The sequence below is a fragment of the Danio rerio genome, chromosome 25 (assembly GCF_052040795.2).
Source record: "Danio rerio strain M-AB ecotype USA chromosome 25, GRCz13ab, whole genome shotgun sequence".
Lineage (NCBI taxonomy): Eukaryota > Metazoa > Chordata > Actinopteri > Cypriniformes > Danionidae > Danio > Danio rerio.
The window spans coordinates 5,447,220-5,475,150 of record NC_141045.1 but is presented as its reverse complement, the minus strand read 5'-3'; the positions used below and the strand labels follow the sequence as shown (position 1 = coordinate 5,475,150).

General features: G+C 36.8%; 2 protein-coding genes across 6 annotated transcripts in view; both read left to right on the top strand.

Annotated features, from left to right (window-relative positions):
- The window catches only part of pidd1 (p53-induced death domain protein 1), a 38,220-nt gene extending 21,309 nt beyond the window's left edge, over nt 1-16,911 (top strand). For 2 of the 4 annotated variants that reach the window (XR_015525937.1, XR_015525936.1), the window contains exons 10-17: nt 722-857; nt 986-1,136; nt 5,471-5,594; nt 5,672-5,787; nt 6,015-6,064; nt 6,131-6,238; nt 8,030-8,208; nt 12,842-16,911. Coding sequence is in view for 2 of the 4 variants with exons in the window: in XM_087311411.1 (XP_087167537.1) it covers nt 722-857; nt 986-1,136; nt 5,471-5,594; nt 5,672-5,787; nt 6,131-6,238; nt 8,030-8,208; nt 12,842-13,076 (1,049 nt within the window). In the remaining 2 variants the exon portion in view is untranslated. The remainder of the gene's footprint in view (nt 1-721; nt 858-985; nt 1,137-5,470; nt 5,595-5,671; nt 5,788-6,014; nt 6,065-6,130; nt 6,239-8,029; nt 8,209-12,841) is intronic. The other 2 variants (XM_087311411.1, XM_087311410.1) reach the window with 1 other exon arrangement.
- A 781-nt stretch (nt 16,912-17,692) lies between these two features.
- Nucleotides 17,693-27,931, top strand: part of slc25a22a (solute carrier family 25 member 22a) — a 44,900-nt gene continuing 34,661 nt past the window's right edge. For both annotated transcript variants that reach the window (XR_015526048.1, XM_087311602.1), the window contains exon 1: nt 17,693-17,772. The gene's annotated coding sequence lies outside the window, so the exon portion shown is untranslated. The remainder of the gene's footprint in view (nt 17,773-27,931) is intronic.

The window sequence follows — 27,931 nt, the reverse complement described above, 5'->3', positions numbered from 1 at the left end:
CAATCCACTTTTCAGGAAACTGTTCATCTATGAAGGCTTGGACCTGACACCCATAATGTGGTGGTGCACCATCTTGCTGGAAAAACTGGGAACGTGCCAGCTTCAGTGCATAAAGAGGGAAACGCATCATCATGTAGCAATTTCAATTATCCAGTGGCCTTGAGGTTTCCATTGATGAAGAATGGCCCCACTATCTTTGTTGTCTATGGTGTGAAGATACAAGATGTGCAGCACCTAAAACTACAGATACTATATATATATATATATATATATATATATATATATATATATATATATTACAGTTTTAAATATATTATTTTTTTTTAAATTGTAACAGTAAGTTACAGTTTGAAGCGAGTTCTTCACTTTCAAACATTTAGTCTTGAATCTGTCTTTTATTTTTACAAAATTTATAGTTTATAGTTTAATGTTATAGTATAAAATTCAAGTATACTGTTGTGCTGTATATATATTTATACTGGCATTTAAAAAATTTAAAAATTAAGTAAACGTAATAATTAATATTAAAATTTTTGAATGATAGAAAATCACAGAACATTTGTTTGGTGGAAAACTGCTATGTTTACATACTGCTAAACTATTGTACTGTGTAAAGTACTACTGCTTACTGTAGATGAAAGTTTTAGGTTCACACATTTATATATAAATATATATAAATATATCTAAATATATATATATATATGTGTGTGTGTGTGTTCAGGACACATGTTGGACCTGTCCCGTCTGCACCTGATGCATGGCGACCCCACGGCCCACACCTGGACAGACGTCACCGCTCAAGTGTCCCTGTACGTCACACACATCTACGCCGTCTTCTTCATCACACACTTCTCATGGTGAGCAACTGCAAACACACACACACACACACACAATCTAATGTGAACCCATACAGTCTGACATATGTGTGTTTGTTTGTGTATGTATGATATTTGCGTATGTATGATATTTGTGTGTGTGTGTTCAGGTACTGGTTGTGGTACACCACTCACAGGTGTGTTAGCGGAGTGGTCAGAAAGATGTATCGCCGATTGAAACAGTTTCGGGTTCGATTCCTGGCGCTACAGAGGAAAAACGACCCAGAGCAGATTCTGCTGCAGTGCCTGCCATCTGACAAGGTGTGTGAGAGAGAAAACCTCCATCATTCTCAATAAGGGTGTGATATAGACAAAAAATGAGGTCCCACTTTATACTGATCCCAGTTGTAAGAGCAACAAATAATAACTTGACTTCTAGTTGATCATTTGGAAAAGTGGCAGAAGGTGGATTTTTCTGATGAATCATCTGTTGAGCTGCATCCCAATCATCACAAATACTGCAGAAGACCTACTGGAACCCGCATGGACCCAAGATTCTCATAGAAATTAGTCAAGTTTGGTGAAGGAAAAATCATGGTTACATTCAGTATATGGGCATGTGAGAGATCTGTAAAGTAGGTCAAGGTAGAGGTCTGCATTCCCGCGGGACCCGACCAGATTTCTACGGCGCGGGAATAAATTTCCGAATAAATCGCGGGATCGGTCGGTAACGGGTTTAATTTGGGATGGGAGCAGGCTGTCTAGCAATATCGCGGATATTGCTATGCGAATGAGAGAGAGAGAGAGAGCTTTGCCTGTGTGTGCGCTTGGTGCTTGTGTGTGTGTATGTTAGTGCGCGCGCGAAAGAGAGAGAGAGAGAGAGAGAGAGAAAGGGAGAGAGAGAGAGCGCGGTGGCCGTAAGCGAGCCGACGCTGCCGCATCCGCGCCGGAATCGGCCCGAGAGTAATAAATGTGCGCTGCGGCCAGGAGCTGGCGCGACAGTATTTATATACCTTTATATAAAACCTTTTGGTATTACATTGGTACTTGATACATGGTATTACAAGTCTTTGAGTTGATATAACAGCAAACGCCTGTGTGTCTGCTTGGTGCTTGTGTGTGTGTTCGTGCGCGCGCGTATGAGAAAGAGAGAGCTTTGTCTGTGTGTGTGTGTGCTTGGTGCTGTGTGTGTGTGTGTGTGTGTGTGTGTGTGTGTGTGTGTGTGTGTGTGTGTGTGTGTGTTTATACAGACAGCTTGGCTGTCTGGACTCTGTATAGCTGGGTGATTTTCGGTTTTGTTCTCCCCCCGGTTTTGTTCTCCCGCGCAGATCTCTAGGTCAAGGTGCTCCAGGATTGGCCTGCCCAGTCACCATATATGAACATTATTGAGCATGTCTGGGGTAAGATGGAGGAAGAGGCATTGAAGATGAATCCAAAGGATCTTAATGAACTCTGGGAGTCCTGCAAGAACGCTTTCTCTGCCATTCCAGATGACTTTATTAATCAGTGATTTGAGTCATGTCAGAGATGTATGGATGCAGTCCTCCAAGCTCATGATGGAGTCAGACACAATATTCATTCTGTCTCCACTGCAGCAGGACTTTATATTCTATACTGGACATTATATCTGTCCTAGAGGCCTTTGCCTTTCATATAAGCCACTTCTGATACTAAGTGATCAACTAGAAGTCAAATTATTATTTGTTGTTCCTAAAACGTGGATAGGCAACAAGACTTTTGTCAGGTAGTGTAGATTAAGAACATTTTTATATCATAAAAACATAGAATGTACATCTTGTGTTCATATAGTATTGCAGAACTCTTCTGATGCTCTTGAAATGGGATAGGGGTAGGGTTAGAGACAGGTCCAGGTAGGTTTAAGGTTGGGTTAAGGTAAGGGATGGGCAATTCTTAATGTAATTACAGGAATCAATTACAGATGTGGCTGGAAGGGCATCCGCTGCGTAAAAACTTGCTGGATAAGTTAGCAGTTCATTCCGCTGTGGCGACCCCGGAATAATAAAGGGACTAAGCCGACAAGAAAATGAATGAATGAATGAATTACAGATGTAATTACAAACAGATATTATTTTACATATTAGTCCAATATAAAAACATGTATGTACATAGTTTGTGTATTGTACTAAATAATTGATTAATTAATTAGTAAATGAGGTCACTTAATATAAAGCAGGACTAAAGTGGATACTGCTATATTTATGGTGATTTTTCAATAACAATCTGTGTCTTGGGCTTGTCACGGATTAAAAAAACATATGACACTGAAATGACCAGTAGGTGGCAACAAATCCCTGCCCTAATGAGTGATTCATTGAGTTACTCATTTAAAAAAAAATAGTTTAAAACAGCTGATTTGATTATAAACTAAGGCTGCGTCCGAAACCGCCTACTCCTCAGTAGGTACTGCATTTGAATTTAAACATACTACTCGGCCGGTAGAAAAGTACAATCTGTATAGTATGAATGTAAAAAGCATGAATAGAATTCGGACGTACTACATCCGCCATTTTGTCATGGTCACGTGACCTACCTGCGTCAGTTGCGTCAATCACTTCCATTCATGAATTCTCTCGCGGGGCATTATGGGATAGCGCAGTGTGCATGGGATGCGCACTTCAGAATCTCGCCGGAAGTAGTAAGTCATCCGGGTACTTCTCGCCTACTGATTTTGGAATTCTATGAATTCTGACATACTACTGATTTTAGCGTACTATATAGTATGGAAGTATGCTGTTTCGGACGCAGCCTAAGGCGGCATTTACACTGCCCTGTTTAAGTGACTCAATTCTGATTTGTTTCTCCCATGTGCCACAGATCGGATATGACCCGTGTACGTGTTAGCAGGAACAAATCACATGGATTCCGATTTACTTAAATCAGATTCAGGCCTTGTTCATATGTGGAAATTTATCCGATATGAATTGGATTTGTGTTCTTGTGTCTGCAGTGTAAGCAGGTAGATCAGATTTTCACCTGTCAATGCGAGTTGCACGTCATTAAAAACCATAGAGAATGCTGCCAAGTCAGACACTTTCATTTCAGAACAAACTTCAGTCCCAAACCTTACATCTCATACACGAGGACTGAAACAGCTTTTATATTGTCATATAGCACAGGCATAAGCATGTTAACGAGAGCGCAATGTCCGCCACGTAACCAATATAAACTAATATAAAACTAGCGCATACATCATAAATCACGCCATGGACATTACATTAAGATGCCTAAAGGTTTAAAAAAGCCTTTACATCAAAAGAAGATGGACAAATGAGAACCTTTCTGTCATGAACTATAGTGAAACAGCTTGTCAAAAGCTGTGACCAGATTACATACAGGAGTAGAGAAAAGAGCACTCTTTAATTATCAGCTGTTAGCTGTTAGCTCTTTTTTCCTGGTCTTTGCGCCTTTGCCGTGTGCTGTGTAAATGCAGACAATCGGATACGAGTCACTTTTAAAAGATGAAGTAAGCAGCTCATCAAAAAAATCCAATACAGTCACAAAATCACAATTGACCATCAAGATCTGCAGTGTAAATGCAGCCTAAAGAAGTTATGGGCTGTATCTGAATAGACACTGTATAATAGTGCAAGTGAAAAGTGCCGCACACAATATCTCTGCTGCCATATCGATAAATGATTGTATTCTATGCAATGATATTATTAAAAAATGACTACATAAATTAAGTGAAGTTTAATTTTAAACTAATTTCGAGAGGAGCATATGCTCATGATTGACCCAGCTGGTTTACATTAGCTGATTATGATCCTCCAATCAAAGGATCCCAAATCACTATATATATCCTCATTTCCTTTCTACAACTATCTTCGTCTGGAAGAAACCCCCCTCCTCCCCTTCTTCCTCCTTTATCCAGAATGGGCGGCACGGTGGCCCAGTGACTAGCACTGTTGCCTCACAGCAAGAATACCAATGGTGTTGGGTCCTCGCTGAGCCATCTGGTATTTCTGTGTGGAGTTTGCAAGTGCTTCCTGTGCCCGTGTGGGTTTCCCCCGGGCTCCCCGGTTTCCTCCCACCATCCAAATGTGCTCTATATTATAGATAAGACAAGCCTAAACCTTTTTTATAATGTCTTACTCTCAGGAAGTTTGCCTTGGCCTCAGCAGTGGGGGAGTTTGAGATAGACCTGAGCTCAATCTCCACTCGCCCTGCATAAGGGGGGGAGCCCTGCGCTCGAGGATCCCTTGAGCTCAGGGCTCTCTCTCGGGACAGCATGCCAAACAAGCCATGTATAAATCATGAGCTAAGTGTGAACTCTTGAACTTTATTTTGTTCAACTGTCGTACTCTTTCAGAAAAATGCCACTCTTCTTTGTGCTCCTACTGCATCAGGGTTGGCCAACCATGTTCCTGGAGTGCCACCTTCCTGCAGATTTCAGTTGCAACCCATATCAAACACACCTGCCTGTAATTATCACATAGTATTCAGGTCCTAATAAATTGGTTCAGGTGTGTTTTATATGGGTAGCCTCTGAAATCGGCAGAAAGGTGGCTCTCCAGGAACAGGGCTGGCCACCACTACATCGTATCTTATAATAAACACAAAGACATAGAGGGTTTTTTGCATTCATCATTTGAACTACAGGCTCATTTTAACTGCACAGGCTATACTGTGTTCAGGCTGAAAGCCGGCTGGAGTCTCTGGCGGATCAGTATGAAGGCCCTCAGCCGTCTGAGCTGTGTGTCCTGCTGGAGGGAGAGCAGTTTTTCGCTGGCTTTGAGAGAGGCATTGACATCAACTCAGGTGGGCAGATCGAATAGAGCACCGGTAGAAGCAAACAAGAAACATGTGAACATTAATCTGAATGACTGTGTCCTCAGACCGTCCAGACTGTAAAGATGGCAGACTCTCGTTCACCTTTTACTCTCACCTGAAGAACATTAAAGAGGTCTACGTGTGCGCGACCCACCCGGTCCAGACCACTGTTAGAGGACAGGTGAGACTGATTTGTCTTCTGTGTTTAAAGGTAGTTTACCCAAAAATGAAGATGTTCTGATTATTTACTCTCCCTGATGTGGTTCTAAAGCTTTACAAGTTTCTTTATCCTGTTGAAGAGAAAACAAGATGTTTTGAAAAATGTTCCATTGTAGGAAAAACAAATACTATGGAAGTCAATGGTTACAGGTTTCCAACATTCTTCAAAATATCTTTGGTGTTCAACAGGATAAAGAAACCAGCAAAGAGTGAGCAAATGACAGCATTTCTATTTTTAGGTGAGCAGTCCCTTTAATATTTAATCAATTCTGATCAATTTGATTAACGAGACCTTTGTACTGCAGGTGTCTTTTTACCGGGGTGAAGTGCCTAGTGATCTTCCAGAGGAAGTGGCCAGAAAAAGAAAAGGTCACGATGACCAGTGGATGGCGACACTTCCTCTGCGGATTCCTGTAAGCTCCAAATCTTAAAGGGAGAGTTCACACAGAAACTAACATTCTAACTGCGTCCCACTTGTGCACTATTCTACGCCATTTTGTAGTATAAATAGTGTAGGTAGTGTGTTCACACTGAAAACTCAACAAATAATAAGTGCACTTTAATTACCCGGATGATGCACTCATTCAGCCGCTAAAATGAAGTGTGTAATGATGGACACTTCACGCACTCAACGACCACAGGTTTGCTCACTTTGCGGAAGGGGCGGAGCTATCGACCGCACATGTTGGATAACTTTATTTATTTTAGATTGTGAAAGCAAAATTCTCCTACGAGAGTGATTATAGCGCCTCCTGATGGTAAATGCGGTTATACTCATGGCAGGTATTATTTGATATTTATTTCACTGATTTGGCGACCGTCAAACATCATCAGGGAAACGGTTTGAATTTCTGCTAAGAAAAAAAACATTAGTGCTCCAATTGGGATGACACTACATACATATACTATCCCGTTGAGTGTGTAAGTGCATAAGTACATAATGCATACTGTATAGTGTGCCATTTGGGACGCAGCTTATGTCATCATTTATTCACACTTCATTTGTTTCAAACCTTCATGAGTTTCTTTCTTCTGTTCAACACAGAAGATATTTTGAAGAATGTTTTTTCATGAACACACAACTATAAATTATAAATTAAATGATAATGAGAACTTACTTTTTACATTTTAGGTAATGTACAAATTTAATATGTAATATACACTCACTGGCCACTTTATTAGGTACACCTTACTGGTACAGAGTTGGACCCACTATTGCATTCAGAACTGCTTTAATCCTTCATGGCAACAAGGTACTGGAAATATTACTCAGAGATTTTGCTCCATATTGACATGATAGCATCACGCAGTTGCTGAAGATTTGTCGGCTGTACATCCATGATGCGAATCTCCCATTCCACCACATCCCAAAGGTGCTCTATTGGATTGAGCTCTGGTGACTGTGGAGGACATTTGAGTTCAGTGAACTCATTGTCATGTTCAAGAAACCAGTCTGAGATGATTCACGCTTTATGACATGGTGTGTTATCCTGCTGGAAATAGCCATCAGAAGATGGGTACACTGTGGTCATAAAGGGATGGACATGGTCAGCAACAACACTCAGGTTGGCTGTGGCATTGACATGATGCTTAATTGGTACTAATGGGCCCAAAGTGTGCGAAGAAAATATCCCACACCAGTAAACCACCACCAGCAGCCTGAACTGTTGATACAAGGCAGAATGGATCCATGCTTTCATGTTGTTGACGCCAAATTCTGACCCGACCATCCGAATGTTGCAGCAGAAATGGAGACTCATCAGACCAGGCAATGTTTCTCCAATCTTCTATTGTCCAATTTTGCTGAGCCTGTGTGAATTGTAGCCTCAGTTTCCTGTTCTTAGCTGACAGGAGTGGCACCCGGTGTGGTCTTCTGCTGCTGTAGCCCATCTGCCTCAAGGTTGGATGTGTTGTGTGTTCAGTGATGCTCTTCCGCAGACCTCGGTTGTAACGAGTGCTTATTTGAGTTACTGTTGCCTTTCTATCAGCTGGAACCAGTCTGGCCATTCTCCTCTGACCTCTGGGCAATGCATTTGCGTTAACAAGCAGTTAGACAGGTGTACCTAATAAAGTGGCCGGTCTTGTATTTTATTTAAACAATGAATTTAATAAAATATTTACTGTGTGTGTGTGTGTGTGTGTGTGTTCAGATTATTGTGCATATGATAAAATGGTCAACTCATCTGGAATCATTTGTGAAACAGAACTCAGAGATTGACGGGAGCATCTCAGGTGAGCTGAATCTGGGCGACCCAGAAAGCGGATACCTGACCCAGACCAACCTGCTGTCCATCTCCTTGCGCATCAACCAGGAGTGGCAAAACATCGGCATCAACCTGGGCATGAGCTACGAGCAGCTGGAGCGCATCCGCCACCAGCACAGGTGAGGGAGCGCCAGCAGAGGGCGCTGAGATCACTACAGTCCCCTTTAAAGTACACATGGACTCAAGACGAAACATGTCGATTTGGTTAGCTCACATTGCACATAGTGGTTAACAATTCATCCGTGCATGTCATTAAGAAAAAATAATAGTAATCTAAAATTGAAATCTGAAAATGCACTTCCTGTTTGTTTTCAGTTAAATTCTTAGATTAGGTCTGTCTGAGGTTAAGTCTAGATTGTATACGCGGCCAGTATAGTGTGATATGCACATCAATATATCAGCGTGACGGTTGGGTTTAGGGTTGGGGTGGGGGTAGGCATTAAAAAATACAATTAATAGGGTAGTTTAATAGATAACATAAATAATACTCGGTACGACTACTGTTTCTACAGTGCTGTGAAGAGTAGACGTTAATAAAATACAATAAATGGGAAATTTAATAAATAATATAAATAATTCTCGTCAACTTCCGGCTTTAACCATATCCGATTTAGCAACAACCTCTGTCTGAGGTATTGGGCGGGGCTAACATACTTAACCACGCCCCTCCAGCTGTCAGTTTTGGCAACTAACAGAAGTGGTGAGGAGGAGGAGTCTGTTAGGTTGCATTAACACTCCCGAAACCCTATTTCCTATCTTTCTGAATGAAATGCCTACCTTACTACATCCAATCAGCTCGCAGTAGAAAAAACAAGCCACACCCACTGCTTTGTCATTTAATATTTAATTTCTCAAGGAACTTCGTCAAAAGTGCAAATTAAATGTTAATCAAAGGCGGCAACACCAAGCCTCCAAAAATACAAATTTAATAAATGAAAAAGGCTGACACAAAGCGTGTAACGTTTCGAGCCACACGGCTCTTCAAGAGCTATGTGGGTCGAAACGTTACACGCTTTGTGTCAGCATTTTTAACAAGCAAAATAAAGCACATAGTATGTTATTAAATAAATATACTACTATTAAATAAAATAATACAGTGTATGATTTGTGAAACTATTGATATTTAATTTTTTGGGGAATGTAATACATATTTTTTGCATTAAATAAAATAACGCAGTATATGATTAGTAAAATATTACTGATATACACATTTTTAAAATGTAAATTAAATATAGTAATAATAAATCAAATAAAGCAGTATATGATTATTCAAATATTACTGATAAATGCATGTTTATGTCATTAAATGTTATTATTAATTAATAAAATAAAGCAGTGTATGATTAGTAAAATATTACTGATATATGCACTTAATAATGTGATTCAATATTTTCATTATTATTATAATTAATAAATAAATTATGGCAGTATATGATAAGGAAATTATTGATCAAAGATTTTATATTGTAATAAATTAAATATTATTATTTACGCAGTATAACGCAGTATATGATTAGTAAAATATTATTGATATGATTTTTTTGAAAATGTGAATTAAATATTATTATTAATAAATAAATGAATGCAGTATATGATTAGTGAAATATTACTGATATATGCATTTAATAATGTGATTAAATATTTTTATTATTACTATTATTAATAAATAAATGAATGCAGTATATGATTAGTGAAATATTAGTGATATATGCATTTAATAATGTGATTAAATATTTTCATTATTATTATTATTAATAAATAAATTAATGCAGTATATGAAAAGTAAAATTATTGATCAAAGATTTTTTATGTAATAAATTAAATATTAATATTAAATCAAATAACGCAGTATATAATTAGTAAAACATTATTGATATATGATTTTTTTTTAAAGTCTGATGAAGAGCCGTGTGGCTCGAAACGTTACACGCTTTGTGTCAGCCTTTTTAATTTAATAAATTTGTATTTTTGGAGCGTTGGTGCTGCTGCCATTGATTAATATTTAGTTTGTACTTTTTGCGTTTTTTTGGCTGAGCACCCAGTTAAGAGGGATGTGCGTGCTTTTGTACAGTTTTTTCAAGGAACTTCGTCACAATACAAAATCAAAGAAGTTAATGTGAACTTTAAAGAGAGATTTCTGCCAAAAATGAACAGTTATTCATCATATACTCACCCTTTCCTTATTTAAGAGTGGCTTGAGTTTCTATTTTCTATCAAACACAAAAGTAGATATTCTGAAGAATGTTGGAAACCGGTCACCATTGACTTCCATAGTATTTTTTGTTTCTTCTATGGAAGTCAATGGTTACAGGTTTTCAACATTCTTCAAAATATCTCCTTTTGTGTTTAACAGACTCAGAAACTCAGAAACTCAAACAAGTCTGGAATTACTTAAAGGTACATAAATGGTGAGTAAATATTAATTTTGGGGTGAACTATCCCTTTAAATGACACATTTACTACAAATTTTACACACTCCTGATCCCTGGATCCACTTAATAATCCTCACAATTGTTAAAACACTGTAATTAATTGCAAAATGCAATGAATTAACGGAATTTAGGAACATATTTGTGGATTTAATTTGAGCTTTTAGCAGGACATAAATGACAAGATTACACTGGCGACATGCTTACATGTGTTGTTTAGATTATTTACCATGTCGCTAATGTAGTCAAATGTGCTACGAGCGGGCAGGCTAGCTACAGTATGTGCTAAGCCATGCTAGCGTTATGAGAAATCATGCATAGAAATATGATAGGAACATCCTGTATGTTAACACTGAGGTCAAACATTACCAAAATGGTAAATCACATTAGCGGTGTTGCTATAAATATGCTAGCAATACATTTTAGTAACTTTATAACAATACATTGTTGTTTCAGCATTAAAGTATGTCTACAACGTTTACTATCTAGTGACTAAACAATTACTAAATAGAGTATTGGAATTATTACCAAGCCAGTTACTACTGCCTCATTAATATTCATGAGCTGTTCAGGATCATTTACAGAAATACGTTTTTGTTAATGGATTGGTTTGAATAGTCTTGTTTGCGCTGATGTAAATGTACTCATAATGACTCTGGGGAATGCATTGAAGAGAGAGAGAGAGAAAGTGAGTGAGTGTGTGTGTGTGTTTGATGAAGGAAAGAATGAAGGAGAATTGTGTATGTTTGTGTTTATCGCTCAGCCATCTGGGACTCTGCAGGAAACTCCACACACTCACGCGTGCATGCACGCACACATACACACACACGCGCACACACGTGTCATTTTCTGATGTCCGTTTTGAAATGTTGCAATCAATAAAATCAAATTCAGTTAAATTTGATCTTTTTAGGTTTTTCTTATGCTGTTCCCATTATACTCTATGGTTATAGTGAAAATTATGATAATTACATTTTTAAAAATTATATATAAATAACTAATCATATGCTGATTATTTTATTATTAATAATAATATTTAATTTATTGCATATCAAAAAATCTCATCAGTAATATTTCACTGATCATATACTGCATTATTATATTAATAGAAATAATATTTAATTTATTGCATTTCAAATGATGTCATATATCAGTATTTCACCAATCATATACTGCATTATTTTATTTATTAATAATAATAATAATGAAAATATTTAATCACATTATTAAATGCATATATCAGTAATATTTCACTAATCATATACTGCATTATTTTATTTATTAATAATAATATTTAATTCACTTTTATAAAAATAAAATCATATATCAATAATATTTTACTAATCATATACTGCGTTATTTGATTTAATAATAATATTTAATTTATTAAATTAAAAAATCTTTGATCAATAATTTCACTTATCATATACTGCATTAATTTATTTATTAATAATAATAATAATGAAAATATTTAATCACATTATTAAATGCATATATCAGTAATATTTCACTAATCATATACTGCATTAATTTATTTATTAATAATAATATTTAATTCACTTTTATAAAAATAAAATCATATATCAATAATATTTTACTAATCATATACTGCGTTATTTGATTTAATAATAATATTTAATTTATTAAATTAAAAAATCTTTGATCAATAATTTCACTTATCATATACTGCATTAATTTATTTATTAATAATAATAATAATGAAAATATTTAATCACATTATTAAATGCATATATCAGTAATATTTCACTAATCATATACTGCATTAATTTATTTATTAATAATAATAATATTGAAAATATTTAATCACATTATTAAGTGCATATATCAGTAATATTTCATTAATCATATGCTGCATTATTTTATTTATTAATAATAATATTTATTGACATAAACATGCATTTATCAGTAATATTTCAATAATCATATACTGCTTAATTTGATTTATTATTACAATATTTAATTTACATTTAAAAAAATGTATATATCAGTAATATTTTACTAATCATATACTGCGTTATTTTATTTTATACAAAAAATATGCATTACATTCCCCAAAAAATTAAATATCAATAGTTTCACAAATCATACACTGCATTATTTTATTTAATAATAGTATATTTATTTAATAACATATTATGTGCTTCATTTTGCTTGTTTTATTCCTCCATACCTATTTATTTACTTAACTAATATTGTTCAGTAAGGCGAGTGAGATCGTTTTTACTAATTAACTAACAAATGTAAAATATAATTATTAACAAAAAATTAAAATGGCATTTCCCTATTTTCCTTTTTTTGTCAGGGATAACTTCGGGGCGCAGGTACTGGCGATGCTCTTTCATTGGGCTAGAGGGCAGCAGGGGGCGGGGCCTGGGGCGGTGCAGCGGCTAATGACAGCGCTGGTGGACAGTGGTAGGCGGGACTTGGCAGAGGAAGTAGAGGACATAGTGACTCTGGGGAAGAGGAAGTATGAAGAATCACTAAAGAGAGTCGGGCTGGAGACACCGGTTACATCTACAGAGCCTCAGTCCAGCTGAGACACACACACAACATACTGTGCATTCATTGAGACTGTCTGTCTGAATGAATGAGGTCAGACGCCTCTCAATAAGTCCAGCAGGTGTGTTTTATTCATTGTGGGACATGTAGGATTTTCACACTGTGCCAAATGAGCCATGAATGTTTCTTACATTGGTTTTAATGTTTAAATTATCAAAATAATTTATGTGGATGAATCTTGTGCAGCCTTGGAAAAAAGGTAATATTTTACACCTAAAAACTAAATATGCACACACATATGTTGGGTTTGGTGGTTAATGAGGACTCTCCATACTCTCCATGGCTTGAATGGAGAAACCACCTTTATAGAGTACGACTCAGTCATACCCAAGTAATTATACTATTTTGTGTCCTTGTAAACTACATTAGAGCACATCTAAATCAAACTAAATATACACACAAACACACTTATGTTGGGTTTGGTTGTTTATGAGGACACTCCATACATTATAATGTATTTTATACTGTAAAAAAACACTTATTTTATGACCGTAACCCATCACTACCTCTAAACCCAACCCTCACAAGAAACATGGCCAAGTTTGAATGTCAAAAAACAAACAGTTAAGCATCATTTGTATCTGTTTAACATTACAAGGACATGGCTTGAATGGAGAAAACACCTTAATAAGAGTATGACTCAGTCATACATAAGTAATTATACTATGCTGTGTCCTTGTAAACTACATTAGTGCACATCTAAATCAAACTAAATATACACACAAACACCCATATGTTGGGTTAGGTGGTTTATGAGGACTCTCCATAGGCATAATGTACTTTGTACTTTAAAAAACACTTATTTTATGCCCTTAACCCACCCCTACCCCTAAACCCACATGGAAACATGGGCAATTTTGAATGTCAAAAAACCCTGGTGAGCATGACTTTTAAGCATTTAACATGGCTTGATTAGAGGACATGGCTTGATTAGAGAAACCTAAACCTAAATCAAACTAAATATACACTCAAACACAGATATGTTGGGTTTAGTGGTTTATGAGGACTCTTCATAGGCATAATGTGATTTATACTGTAAAACACACTTATTTTATGAACTTAAACCCCCCTTACCCCCAAACCCAACCCTCACAAGAAACATGACCAAGTTTGAATGTGAAAAACCCCTGTTAAAGAGAATTATTTATTGATGTACCCATTGTATGTTAATAACGTCTACCCCAACCCTACATCCAACACTGACAGTAACGTAAAAACAGTAACTATACCAAGTATTATTATTATTTATGAGGACTCTCCATAGGCGTAATGTGATTTATACTGTAAAAACTCTTATTTTATGACTTTATTCAACTCCTACCCCTAAACCCAAACCTCACAGGAAACATGGCCAAGTTTGAATGTCATAAAACCCTGGTAAGCATGACTTTTAAGCATTTAACATTACAAGGACATGGCTTGATTAGAGGAACCACCTTAATAGAGTACGACTCAGTCATGCCTAACTAATTTTACGATTTTGTGTGTTTGTAAACTACATTAGTGCACATCTAAATCAAACTAAATATACACACAAACACAGATATGTTGGGTTTGGTGGTTTATGAGGACTCTTCATAGGCATAATGTGATTTATACTGTAAAACACACTTATTTTATGCCCTTAACCCACCCCTACCCCTAAACCCAACCCTAACAAGAAACATGACCAAGTTTGAATGTGAAAAACCCCTGTTAAAGAGAATTATTTATTGATGTACCCATTGTATGTTAATAACGTCTACCCCAACCCTACATCCAACACTGACAGTAACGTAAAAACAGTAACTATACCAAGTATTATTATTATTTATGAGGACTCTCCATAGGCGTAATGTGATTTATACTGTAAAACACACTTATTTTATGACCTTATCCAACTCCTACCCCTAAACCCAAACCTCACAGGAAACATGGCCAAGTTTGAATGTCAAAAAACCCTGGTAAGCATGACTTTTAAGCATTTAACATTACAAGGATATGGCTTGATTAGAGAAACCACCTTAATAGAGAACAACTCAGTCATGCCTAACTAATTTTACGATTTTGTGTCCTTGTAAACTACATTAGTGCACATCTAAATCAAACTAAATATACACACAAACACAGATATGTAAGGTTTGGTGGTTTATGAGGACTCTTCCTAGGCGTAATGTGTATTTTACTGTAAAACACACTTATTTTATGCCCTTAACCCACCCCTACCCCCAGACCCAACCCTCACAAGAAACATGGCCAAGTTTGAATGTGAAAAAAAACCTGTTAAAGAGAATTATTTATTGATGTACCCATTGTATGTTAATAACATCTACCCCAACCCTACATCCAACACTGACAGTAACGTAAAAACAGTAACTATACCAATTATTATTATTATTTATGAGGACTCTCCATAGGCGTAATGTATTTTATATTGTAAAAACTCTTATTTCATGACTTTATCCAACTCCTACCCCTAAACCCAAACCTCACAGGAAACATGGCCAAGTTTGAATGTCAAAAAACCCTGGTAAGCATGACTTTTAAGCATTTAACATTACAAGGACATGACTTGATTAGAGAAACCACCTTAATAAATACAACTCAGTCATGCCCAACTAATTTTACAATTTTGTGTTCTTGTAAACTACATTAGTGCACATCTAAATGAAACTAAATATACTCACAAACACAGATATGTTGGGTTTGGTGGTTTATGAGGACTCTTCATAGGCATAATGTGATTTATACTGTAAAACACACTTATTTTATGACCGTAACCCACCCCTACCCCCAGACCCAACCCTCACAAGAAACATGGCCAAGTTTGAATGTCAAAAAAAACTCTGTTAAGCATGACTTTTAAGCATTTAACATTACAAAGACATGGCTTGAATGGAGAAAGCACCTTAATAAATACAACTCAGTCATACCTAAGTAATTATACTATTTTGTGTTTTCTTAAATTAGTACTACATTAGTACACAACTAAATGAAAATGTATCATAAATATACACACAAAGACATATATGTTGGGTTTGGTGGTTTATGAGGACTCTCTAAACGTAATGTACTTTGTACAGTAAAAAAAACACTTATTTTATGACTTTAACCCACCTCTACCCCTAAACCCAACCCCCCATAGGAAACATGGCCAGGTTTGAATGTAAAAAACAAACAGTTGATCATGATTCTAAGCGTTTAACACTACAAGGACATGGCTTGAATGGAGAAACCACGTTAATAGAGTATGACTCAGTCATATTTAAGTAATTATACTATTTTGTGTCCTCGTAAACTACAATAGTGCACACACACAACATTGAAAAATAATCAAGAGATCACTTTTTACATTTTTTTTTTCTGGATTAGGTTTGGGTTTAAGTAGAATGATAATATATAGCTTATTCTTTTAAAGTCAGATGACGTTTATTCAACATTTAAATCAAATATTGTTATTAAGAGATCCCCCCCCCCAGAAAATAACAGTGAAATAACAATGTTTTTATTTGAATTGTATCAAAAATTGATTTCGTAACGCTAACGAAATGAAAACATTCATGTTGTGTCAGTGGTTTACAACATTTTTCTAAATATCTTCTTTTGTGTACAACAGAAGAAACTCAAGCTAGTAAAAAGTAAATGACAGAATTGTCATTTTTAGGTGAACTGTCCCTTTAACGAATGCACAAATCCTGAGGGACGTAACGCTAGACTACTCTTTTCTATTTATTATTTATTTTGTTGCGGTTTGACCAGGAAGTGTTCACATCCCTGCCAGCACAGCACAATAAAACTCTGCACGATCCAAAATCAATTAAATTATTAAATCAGTGACGTTGATTCTGTTTGCTTTATTTTACCAAACACCATAACAAGTGTAGCATTTTCCTCAATCCTAAATGCTCTCCAGCATCATCATCTGCGTTTGATGGTTGTTGCTGGAAGAGATGCATTTGTGGCCGGAATTAAAGAGAATTATTTGTTGAATTACCCGTTGTATTTTATTAACGTCTACCCCAACCCTATCTCCAACACTCACAGTAATGTAAAAACAGTAATTATAGCAAGCATTATTCATATTATTTATTAAATGACCCATTATATTGTATTGTATTAACGTCTATCCCTACTCCAATACTAAACCCACCCCTCACACTAATGTGAAAATAATAATTATTGTTGTAGCCTCACAGAAGCTATATTGATTTTAGTATCCACAGCTGTGTCCTATGGAGCTTAAAATATGACAAAGCAATCTGAATTTGACTTGTGTTCATTTGAATGATTGACAGTTGTCCTATTTTAAGCTCCATAGTCTCCCATCTAAACGTTACCCTGTTTGATATTTATACATAGTCCCCTGCTTTGTAGCTGTGTGTATCTCAAGGTCACTCTTGCGTCACGTCGATGACGTCGGCATGCGCTTTTCCACCTTTGCTTAAACAGCAGTTAAAAAAAGCTGAGAGCGCCGTAACGGACACTCGCCAGCAGGTGGCGACCAAAACGCTCCGGTTGGTTCTCCGGTCCTCCTCCTCCGCCGCGTCGTGCGGTTTCTCCTCCCTCACTCTCCTCCAAACACACACGAACGCGAGTAACACCGGCAGCTTGAACTAATATCACGCTGTCACTGCAGGACGAACATCATATGAAGCCATAATAACACGGAATACCGGGACAAAACCGCAGAATCCGGTAAGTTGCGTGGCTCTGTCACGCTCCTCTTTTCTTCATTCCTGTCACACAATAATAGTCATATTCGTGTTTTATGAGGTGAAGAATTGCAGGTAGAGGCGTTATGTATGATTTATAACCGTCTGGCGCTTTAAAGATAACGTTAAATCATGAGAGCAGTGGTGACTGGAATAACGGTTCATATGATTTGATGCTGCGGTTTGCTTCCCGTTATGTGGTGAAACACGACTCCGTGACGCAAGAAGGCGTCTAAAATCCAACGTGACGGGTCAAACGTTACGCTAAAACGCGAGTCACTGACAGCTTCGTTATTCCTGACGGCGGCATTCTTGTTCGCGTTCGCCGCGCGCGCACATCTGTTTTTCATCATACAGCGGTGCGCGCTTCATCTGGGCGTTTTTCTGCATTCGCTGGATTTAATCCCCCCGGGATTAACCGGCCCCACGGAGGCGGTTTTGCGTGGAATCAGCCCTACAGGCGTTCAAGAGCGGCTGTATCTCTCTGTGCGGATCACCAGCAACATCAGGGCGCTGCGGCGCGCGCGTTCTCGCTCCGCCGTGCGCGCTCTTGAGGTTTAAACGGGATTCTCTGCAGCAGAATTATGTCATCAGACGCTATCAGCGACCTCGTTCGCGTATTTCTCTGTATATTTGGGCAGTGGTGAAATAATCGCGTCCTTGGACTAGACACAAACGACCTTTACAAAAGTGATTCAGTCTCTTGACATGATTGTGTGTTTCAGCATGTGTGTCACAGCATTAAAGGGTCAGTTCACACAGAAATTAAAATTCTGTCATCATTTACTCACATTTGACTTGTTTCGAATATTTTTTTTTTCTGTTAAACTCAAAAAAAGGAAATGTAAAAAAAAAAAAAAAGTTCAAAACCTGTAACCATTGACCTCCATAGTATTTGTTTTTTCCTACTAAGGAAATCTGCTTACAAGTTTGCAACATTTTTCAAAATATCTTCTTGTGTGCAGCAGAATAAAGAAACTCATAAAAGTTTGGAACCACTTGAGGGAGAGTAAATAGTAAGGAAATGTTCATTTCTTTCATCTTACTGTACCAAATACCACCTTTTGAAGACAACACTTTGCTGATACAATATAAATATCATGCTATTGCATTTTTACAACAATTCTATACGAGTATATGAGATTTAACTCCATCCAGGTCTTGGTGACTTTTTGTCTTTAGTTTCTTCATTTTTTTATTGCAAAAAAGCTAAAACCTGTCAAATGTATTACTAAAGAAAAATCTTATACAGCCTACACCTTAGATGACCTGAGGGAGAGTAAATTACCAGCACATTTGACACATTTACAGGTGAAATGTCCCTTTTAATTTCTGCTGAAATACTGTACATATTTCAGTCTCCATTTTAGTTTAGTCTTGCCTAATCTTCACCTTTACGATGTGTGTCTTTCTAGCACAATCTCATCCCAGGTGACCTTTAGTGTGCGTAAAACTGACGGGCAAAGGTGAAAGATAACTAGTTAAAAGCAGCCGAACACCTTGAAGATTACACATTTCTTGAACAAGTTCTCCTACAGTCGCAGATGTCTTGGAGAAATTCTCATGCTATAGTTACATATTATATAAAGTTATATTAATTAAGATTTCATATATTAATATTTGTTTATTTTTGTGTCAACCTATAGAACAAAATATTGTTTTATTATAGATTTCAGAGACTTTCTTTTGGCTTTTTACAGATTTTTACTGAGCGCTGAGAGAGAGTGAAACAGCGGGCACACACACACACACACACACACACACACACACACACACACACACACACACACACACACACACACACAGTACATCAGCGAACTAATTACTAGCAGATAGTGAGAGCTCATGTACTGAGTGTCTGATGTTCATCTGGTTCTGTCTTCTTATCACTCGGCTTAACACTCAGTGAATCTGTCTTTACTCTTGAGTCAGTCACTCAACACCCTCGGCTCATTTCTACACATATTGATCCACTGGACAAACTCAGAGACGGCAAATTTGAAAAAACAAACAAACAAAAAACAAACTTGATGTTCTTTTATCTCTTTCTTTTTTTCTTTTATAGTGTAATTTTTGATTAGCTTTTCACAAAATATAAATAAATATTTTTACATCATTTATTTTATTTATATATAAAGTTGAAGTCAGAATTATTAGCCCCTCTGTTTATTTCCCCCCCAATTTCTGTTTAACGGAAATTATATTTTTTAACATATTGAATATATTTTCAAAAAGTAAAATAAATTAAATGAAATTAAATTCTGTCTAATATAATTGTTATTATTTTTATCATACAGTACCTGACAATAGTCTTGTCGTCTATCTCAGTTGTAAGAGCAACAAATAACAACTTGACTTCTAGTTGATCATTTGGAAAATCTGTTTAGCTGCATCCCAATTATCACAAATACTGCAGGAGACCTACTGGAACCCACATGGACCCAAGATTCTCACAGTATTCAGTCAAGTTTGGTGAAGGAAAAATCATGGTTTGGGGTTACATTCAGTATGGGAGCGTGTGAGAGATCTGCAACATCAACAGCCTGAGGGAGCAAGACATTTGTGCTGCCCGTTACATTACAAACCACTGGAGAGGGCAGATTCTCCAGCAGGATAGCGCTCCTTCTCATACTTCAGCCTCCACATCAAAGTTCCTGAAAGCAAAGAAGGCCAAGGAGCTCCAGTATTGGCCAGCCCAGTCACCAGATATGAACGTTGTTGGGCATGTCTGGGGTAAGATGGAGGAGGCATTGAAGATGAATCCAAAGAATCTTGATGAACTCAGGGAGTCCTGCATGAACGCTTTCTTTGCCATTCCAGATTTCTTTTTTAATCAGTAATTTGAGTCATGTCAGAGATGTATGGATGCAGTCCTCCAAGATCCTGATGGAGTCAGACACAATATTTATTCTGTCTCCACTGCAGCAGGACTTTATATTCTATACTGGACATTATTTCTGTTCAGTGACAAGACTTTTGTCTAAGCAGAGTCAGACCTTACTGTGTGGCATGATTATATTTTATTTTGGTAAAATAACTGTAATCTAGAGGCCTTTGCCTCTCATATAAGCCACTTCTGATACCAAATGATCAACTAGGAGTCAAGTTATTATTTGGTGTTCTTAAAACTTGGATAGACGACAAGACTTTTGCTAGGTAGTGTATATATATATATTTAAAATAAAAGAATAATACATGTAATATATTTATTTTAATATTATAAATATATAACAAATATAATACAAATGTTTTTTTTATAGAATTTTATTTTATAATTTTAAAAATGATTGTTAATACATTTAAAAAATGAGAAATATGATTAATGTAAATGAAAGCTAAGAAATATTTTTCCACAATGATGCCTCTATATCTATATATTTTTTCCCATTTATGACAATAAAGTAACCGTCCCTAATTTTATATATTTATAAAATATAAAACTATTTGACAATATTATACTAAGTATTATTATTATTATTAATAATACATAAAATCATCAATAATGTTCCCATCTTCTCGTTTTGTTTCATAGTTATCATCACTCTGCTCTGTATATTTCAGACATTAAAATATCTTTAATGACCCACTTCAGTAAATATAGTAATCATACTTGTCCTGATGGGCAGCACAGTTGCACAGTGGGTAGCACATTCCCCTCACAGAAAGAAGGTCGCTGGTTCAAGCCTCGGCTGGATCAGTTGGCATTTCTGTGTATAGTTTGCATGTTCTCCCCGTATTGGCGTGGGTTTCCTCCAGGTGCTCCGGTTTCCCCCCACAAGTCCAAACAAATGCACTATAGGTGAATTGGGTAAGCTAAATTGTCCGTATGTGTTTCCCAGAGATGGGTTGCGGCTGAAAGGGCATCCGCTGCGTAAAAACTTGCTGGACAAGTTGGCGGTTCATTCCGCTGTGGCGACCCCGGATAAATAAAGGGACTAAGCCGACAAGAAAATGAATGAATGAATGTATGTGTGTGTATGAGTGTGTATGTGTATTTCCCAGGGATGGGTTGCAGCTGGAAGGGCATCCGCTGTGCAAAACATATGCTGGATAAGTTGGCGGTTCATTTGGTTGTGGCGACCCCTGATTTATAAAGGAATAAAGCTGAAAAGAGAATGAATGAATGAATGAATGAATAAGTATATTTGTTCTGATGGATCTTCGCATCTCTGGAATGCTGATAAATGTTGAGTTGAATTAAGTTTATTCTTACCAGTCGCATCTACACGCAGCCAGCATCAGTTAAATTTGACTCCACATCATGTGTGACGATTATAATCCTGTCTGGAGGTGTTTAATCAGCAAACACAGCTGGACTATTCTGATCCTGAGGAATATCCGAATCTCCAGAGATCACAGACTGAAACCATGACAACAGAGATGAAGAGACAGAGAGACAGAAATACTGTAAATAAAAGAGCCAGAACACACACACACACACACACGCACACACACACACACAGTCAGCCCAGCATCTGTTATCAGCGTCAGATGAATGACGGGTGTGGTGTTGTTCAAAGGTGGACTGAGATTTTTCTATGAGATTCAGAACAAGCTGTTCCCTGCTGGATAAGCCAGGTCATGACAGCTTAAAGGGATAGTTCACCCAAAAAAATGAAATTTCCTGTTTGAAGTGGGTGCCTTTCTGTCTTTGGTAGAGCATTAAAGAAGATTTTGACCTGAATCCAGGTTTTGATATTAAAAATAACCACATTAAAACAAATCCAAATCATAGCCACGGCTCCTGTTGACACACTGAGGCCTTGTTAAGCGAAACGATTGCTCCGTGTAAGATATTGAACATTATTTCAAACAACCTTTTTAAACAGATCTCAGCGTATGTGCAAATGTAGTCCGATTGTAGTCCGGCCAGTTCAATGATGAATGCATTAGGGCATGCGCTTGGACTGGAGCTTAGGTGACACAGTTTGTTGATAGATATGGTAGATATGGTTGTTGAGTTACCAGCCCTCGCGGATTTGTTGAAGAAGAAACAGCCTTATAAAAATGTTATTTTTGGAAAGAGAATTATTTGTTAGTTATTTGTCGCTCACCCAAAGAAATCTACAAACTCTTACCATATCTGTAAAAAATATCTATTGTAGCTTGAAACTGTTAAGCTGGCTTAACTTAATTTTTTTTATTATGCTCATACAACGGACTTACTCACTTTAAATAAAGCTAACTAATCGCTTTAATAGCAATGGGTTTACTCACTTTTTTAAGTAAAGTCAACTGATCACTTAAAAAGCAACAGGTTTACTTACTTTTTAAAGTCAACTAATTGCTTTAAATTCAACAGGTTTACTCAACTTTTTTAAAGGAAAGCCAACTAATTAAATTAAAAGCAACAGATATACTCAACTTTTTACAGTAAAGCCAACTAATCACTTCAGAAGAAACGGGTTTACTTAACTTTTTAAAGTTAAGCCAACTGATTACATTAAAAGCAACGAGTTCATACACTTAAAAAAAAAAGAAAAGTCAATTAAAAGTAACAGATTTACTCACTTTTTAAAGTAAAGCCAACTAGTTGCTCTAAAAGAAACCGATTTACTCCACTTTTTAAAGTAAAGCCCACTAATTGCTTTAAAATCAACTTGTTTACACTCTTTTAAAGTTTAGCCAACTAGTCACTTTTCACCATGTATGGTATTCAGGCCCGTAGCCAGCCTGGTGTAAGGGGTGGTTCTTTTTTTCTCAAAAAGTGGACCTTTTTGCAGTTATACGCCTCAGTTTCTATTTAACTATGAGATTTAAATAAACTGCATTTTAGTGACTTTTTTTGCTGGATTAGCTAGTCAGATGTCATCATAACCACACTTTTTGATGTACTAAAATATTTCCTAAAAATTGCAGTTAAAAAAATTTAAACAAGACAAATTTTTATAATACAAAATTATTACATCATATGTCATTAGGAAAAAATAGCAATCTGTTAAAGTTTAAAAGTAAAAAAAACTTTCATTTATTAGACAAAAAACAAACTGGCCAGCACATTTAACTGTCCTCAGTTTGGCCAGTTCAATAAAAAATTATAATTAAAACATAATAATAATAATAATAATAATAATAATAATAATAATAATAATATAATAATAATTAAGTCTTCTGATTTTTTCTAGCCTCTTTGGTTAAAAAAATAAAGCATTTTTCGATGGATTATTTTCATTATTTATGATGGCATAGCAGTCAAAATAGGATGAAAATAGGACAAATGTGCTCATTTGGGTCAAATTCTGGAGTGAACCTTTGTCAGTGAGGGGTGGGTCTTCCGAACCACCCTGGCTACAGGTCTGAAAAGTTAGAACATGTTTTATGCTTATAGTAAACATGTTTTAATAGAGTTTTGGCTGTAAAAGCGCACGTACAGGTGTTTCAGTCGCAGATTTTCTCCAGGTCATCATTTATTTAGTTTATATTAATTTTGTCCAAAAAATTATAATACCTATCCAGCTTCATCTGGAATGCATCCTAAATCACCCTCTGAAGTGTTTTGAGCGTTCAGGTTATCCGATCAGAATAAGTGAGCAAACAGCCTCAAAATCACAGACGTGACGGGATTAGCGCCTTTTGCTGTAAAGTGACATCTGACGGCTGAGGACTCCGCTTGCCATGAAATAACTTCATCGGGCAGTTATTTAAAAAATTTCAGAAATAGGAAAGAGAGATCATGTACTGGACAAGTCAATAAATATACAGGACGTCCAGGCTAATGCGGCCAGTTAGCCTTGAACCTCAGGGGCAGATTTTCATCTGTCAGGAATTAAGTCACTTACCTGTTTGGCAGTCTTTTTGAACATATGTTCAATATTTTGCGATAATGATGCCGCTGCCTGCCTTTTCTGCCTCGTTGCTCTTTTCGATTAACAGCGTAACTCACCATGGATGTCGCATCAAAGATTTAAATGTGACCACTCAGTGGGTTAGGTCACGTGAATCGCGTCACATTATAGTGGCTTTGAGGCTCTATGGGATTCGAATTACTGGCCAGAGTTATTTAAAATTACACTTTATTATAATATATTAAATATAAATATATTAAATTAATTATTAGGGATGTAACGGTATCAGAATTTCACGGTACGGTAATACCTCGGTATGAATGTCACGGTACGGTATTTATTGAATCATTTACAGGAAAAAACAAAACTTATTAAAATACTCCAAAAAAGTGCCAAAAGTGTCAATGACATACAAATTAGCCATCTATCTGTAAGCTTTGAAACAGGAACTTCAATTTTAATAACAAAAAATATTAAACCATGTAAAAAAAATTAAGTTTCAATTTAGTAGTGTTGAAAACTCATCACATTCAACATTTAATCACTCACTCACTTAGATAGAGATGGGTTTAAAGGAAAATTATCATATAAATATAATCTGGTAAAAGCTGGTATCTCTGGGTTATTACAATGTCCCCTGCAATAGAAAAAAACCCCTCTCGTTTGGGACTGAGGTTTCTGGGACAAGAGAGATATGACTTGGCCCAGGTTGACAGCAGTGGGTAACGTTGTGCATTGTCTTTCCCCCACTTGAGAGGACAAACCATGAGTAAGATAGAGGTCTCATGTCTGCATCAATCTGAACAGTGTGCTGACAACACCGCTATTCAGTACGCGCGACAACACAGCTGATAAGAACTCGCGCGACAACACCGCTGATAAGAACTCGCGCGACAACACAGCTGATAAGAACTCGCGCGACAACACCGCTGATAAGAACTCGCGCGACAACACAGCTGATAAGAACTCGCGCGACAACACCGCTGATAAGAACTCGCGCGACAACACCGCTATTCAGTACGCGCGCGACAACACAGCTGATAAGAACTCGCGCGACAACACCGCTATTCAGTACGCGCGCAACAACACAGCTGATAAGAACTCGCGCGACAACACAGCTGATAAGAACTCGCGCGACAACACCGCTATTCAGTACGCGCGCGACAACACAGCTGATAAGAACTCGCGCGACAACACAGCTATTCAGTACGCGCGCGGCGACAACACCCGCTTTAGAGTTTTCCAGCTCTTTTACATCCCCGCTTCTAGCAGCACACTCCATTTCCGCATTACTGGATCTGTAGCGACAACAGACCGCAAGGGATGATGGTCAAGCATAGGCTGATGGGAATTGTAGTTTTCGCTACCTCCCGTTCGCTTCATTCGCCTGAGCAAATTTTCTCAGAAGACATATAGTTTTACTGAGTCATGCGACTTCGGTAATATCGAAAAAAATTAAGATTGCGATATGATGGTACAATACCGTTACATCCCTATTAATTATATAATAAATATATTATATAATATTAAAATACATAAAATAATTAAAAGGACAAATTCTGGACCTTTTGGCCGTGGGGGGTGGTTCGTTCGAACCACCCGAACCCCCCCTGGCTACAGGCATGGTATTGTATATAATTTTATCATATAATATATAGTTATTACAGAAGAAAACTGTGACATGACCAGAATTACTGATTCACACATGCATACAGACACACACATAAACAGAGTCTAGCTTCACCAGCTGTTTGTGTTCTCAGGTTGGCCTCACCTACTTTCGTCTCCTCCTCCTCCTGTCCTCCATCTTTCCCTCCCTCCGTGTCCTCTCTCTCCTCCCACCAGCTGTCTGTCATTACAGCTCCCTCTTCCCTTTCTCTCTCTTTACACTCCTCTATCCTCCTGCATTCTCTGTTTGGCAGAAAAGCAGCATGTTCATGGATGTGCTAATGATCGGCGTTTGATCTAATCACTGAGAAACGTGATTGGCTGTTGTCAGCGTATAAAAAAAAACTGAAGGCACAAACATGAACAAGATCTAAATGTAGTCCCATAAATTGATGATTTTCGTTTGTTTTTGCAATACACTTTAATCACAGTGGTTGCCATTATGGTCTGAATTGCTTCATTTAGTTGATTCTATACTGTTTTCTGAGATCTGTTTATTATGTAACAGGATATTTACATTAAAAACACTACAGGGCTCAACAATAAGGACTGCCCGGTGGCCCGGGGCCAGCATGCGAGACCCTTTGGACAGTAGACAGAATTGTTACTGGCCCGATTCGCAGTGCCTTGTCACAAAAGTTCAATTTGTCTGCGAATATTTTTTAATTGCATATGAATACAGTCTTAGAATCGAGAAACAGTTTGTGCTTTAAAGCCTTTAAATGCTGGCTTCTCAGTGATGTCGTAAACACCATATTGCTTTTCGGTTCCTTCTATCTGATTGGATGTTGTGAGGATGTCGTTTTTTTGCAACCTGGTAAAAACCAGTACAGCGAAATTAATTTATGAGGCTAAAAGAATGTCTTGGAAGCAGACATTTACGTGGGTACAATGTGAAGATATGCTCATTATACATTTATTAACATTTAAAAAATATAAAAATTCTAGATTCAAACACATTTTTGACACAATATTAAAAACATGTGGCTAAGGAATAGCTATTAACTTAACTTTTTTTTGGGTGGGGCCAGTAAAAATATTGGCAGGGCAAGTAAAAATCTGAACCGTTGGCCCAATCGGGCCAGTAGAAAAACTCCTTAGCGTTGAACCCTGCACTATAATTCATCATATATTAGACAAACCATCATAATTTAGAAGTGGCTAATATACAGTGCTAGCGGAAAGTATTGATATCGCTTCACTTTTTCTTAATTTTTTATGTTACAGCTTTATTCCAAAATAGATTAAATTAATTTATTTCCTCAAACTTCTCCACACAATACCCCATAATGACAATGTGAAAAGAGTTTTAGAAATTGTTGCAAATTTATTAAGAATAAAAAAGCTGAAGAATCACATGTACATCAGTATTCACAGCCTTTGCCGTGTGTCACATTACGGATTGAAACGGAAACAAAAGGTGCGGATCCAAGTGCAGATTTTAATAATGTATCGTGCAGAAACAGTGACAAAAAAATCCAAAACCCAAGTGCAAAGTAACAAATAAACAGCAAAACAAGAAACTATGACAGATTAAACACGAACTAGACGTTAGCAAGATACAAGAACAAGATCAGGAACAACAAACTCGATATACAAGACTTACTGGATATAAGTTGACAAGAAAGACAAACGACGCAATGACAAACAGTGGTGGAATGATAGAATATATAGTCCAGATAATCAACG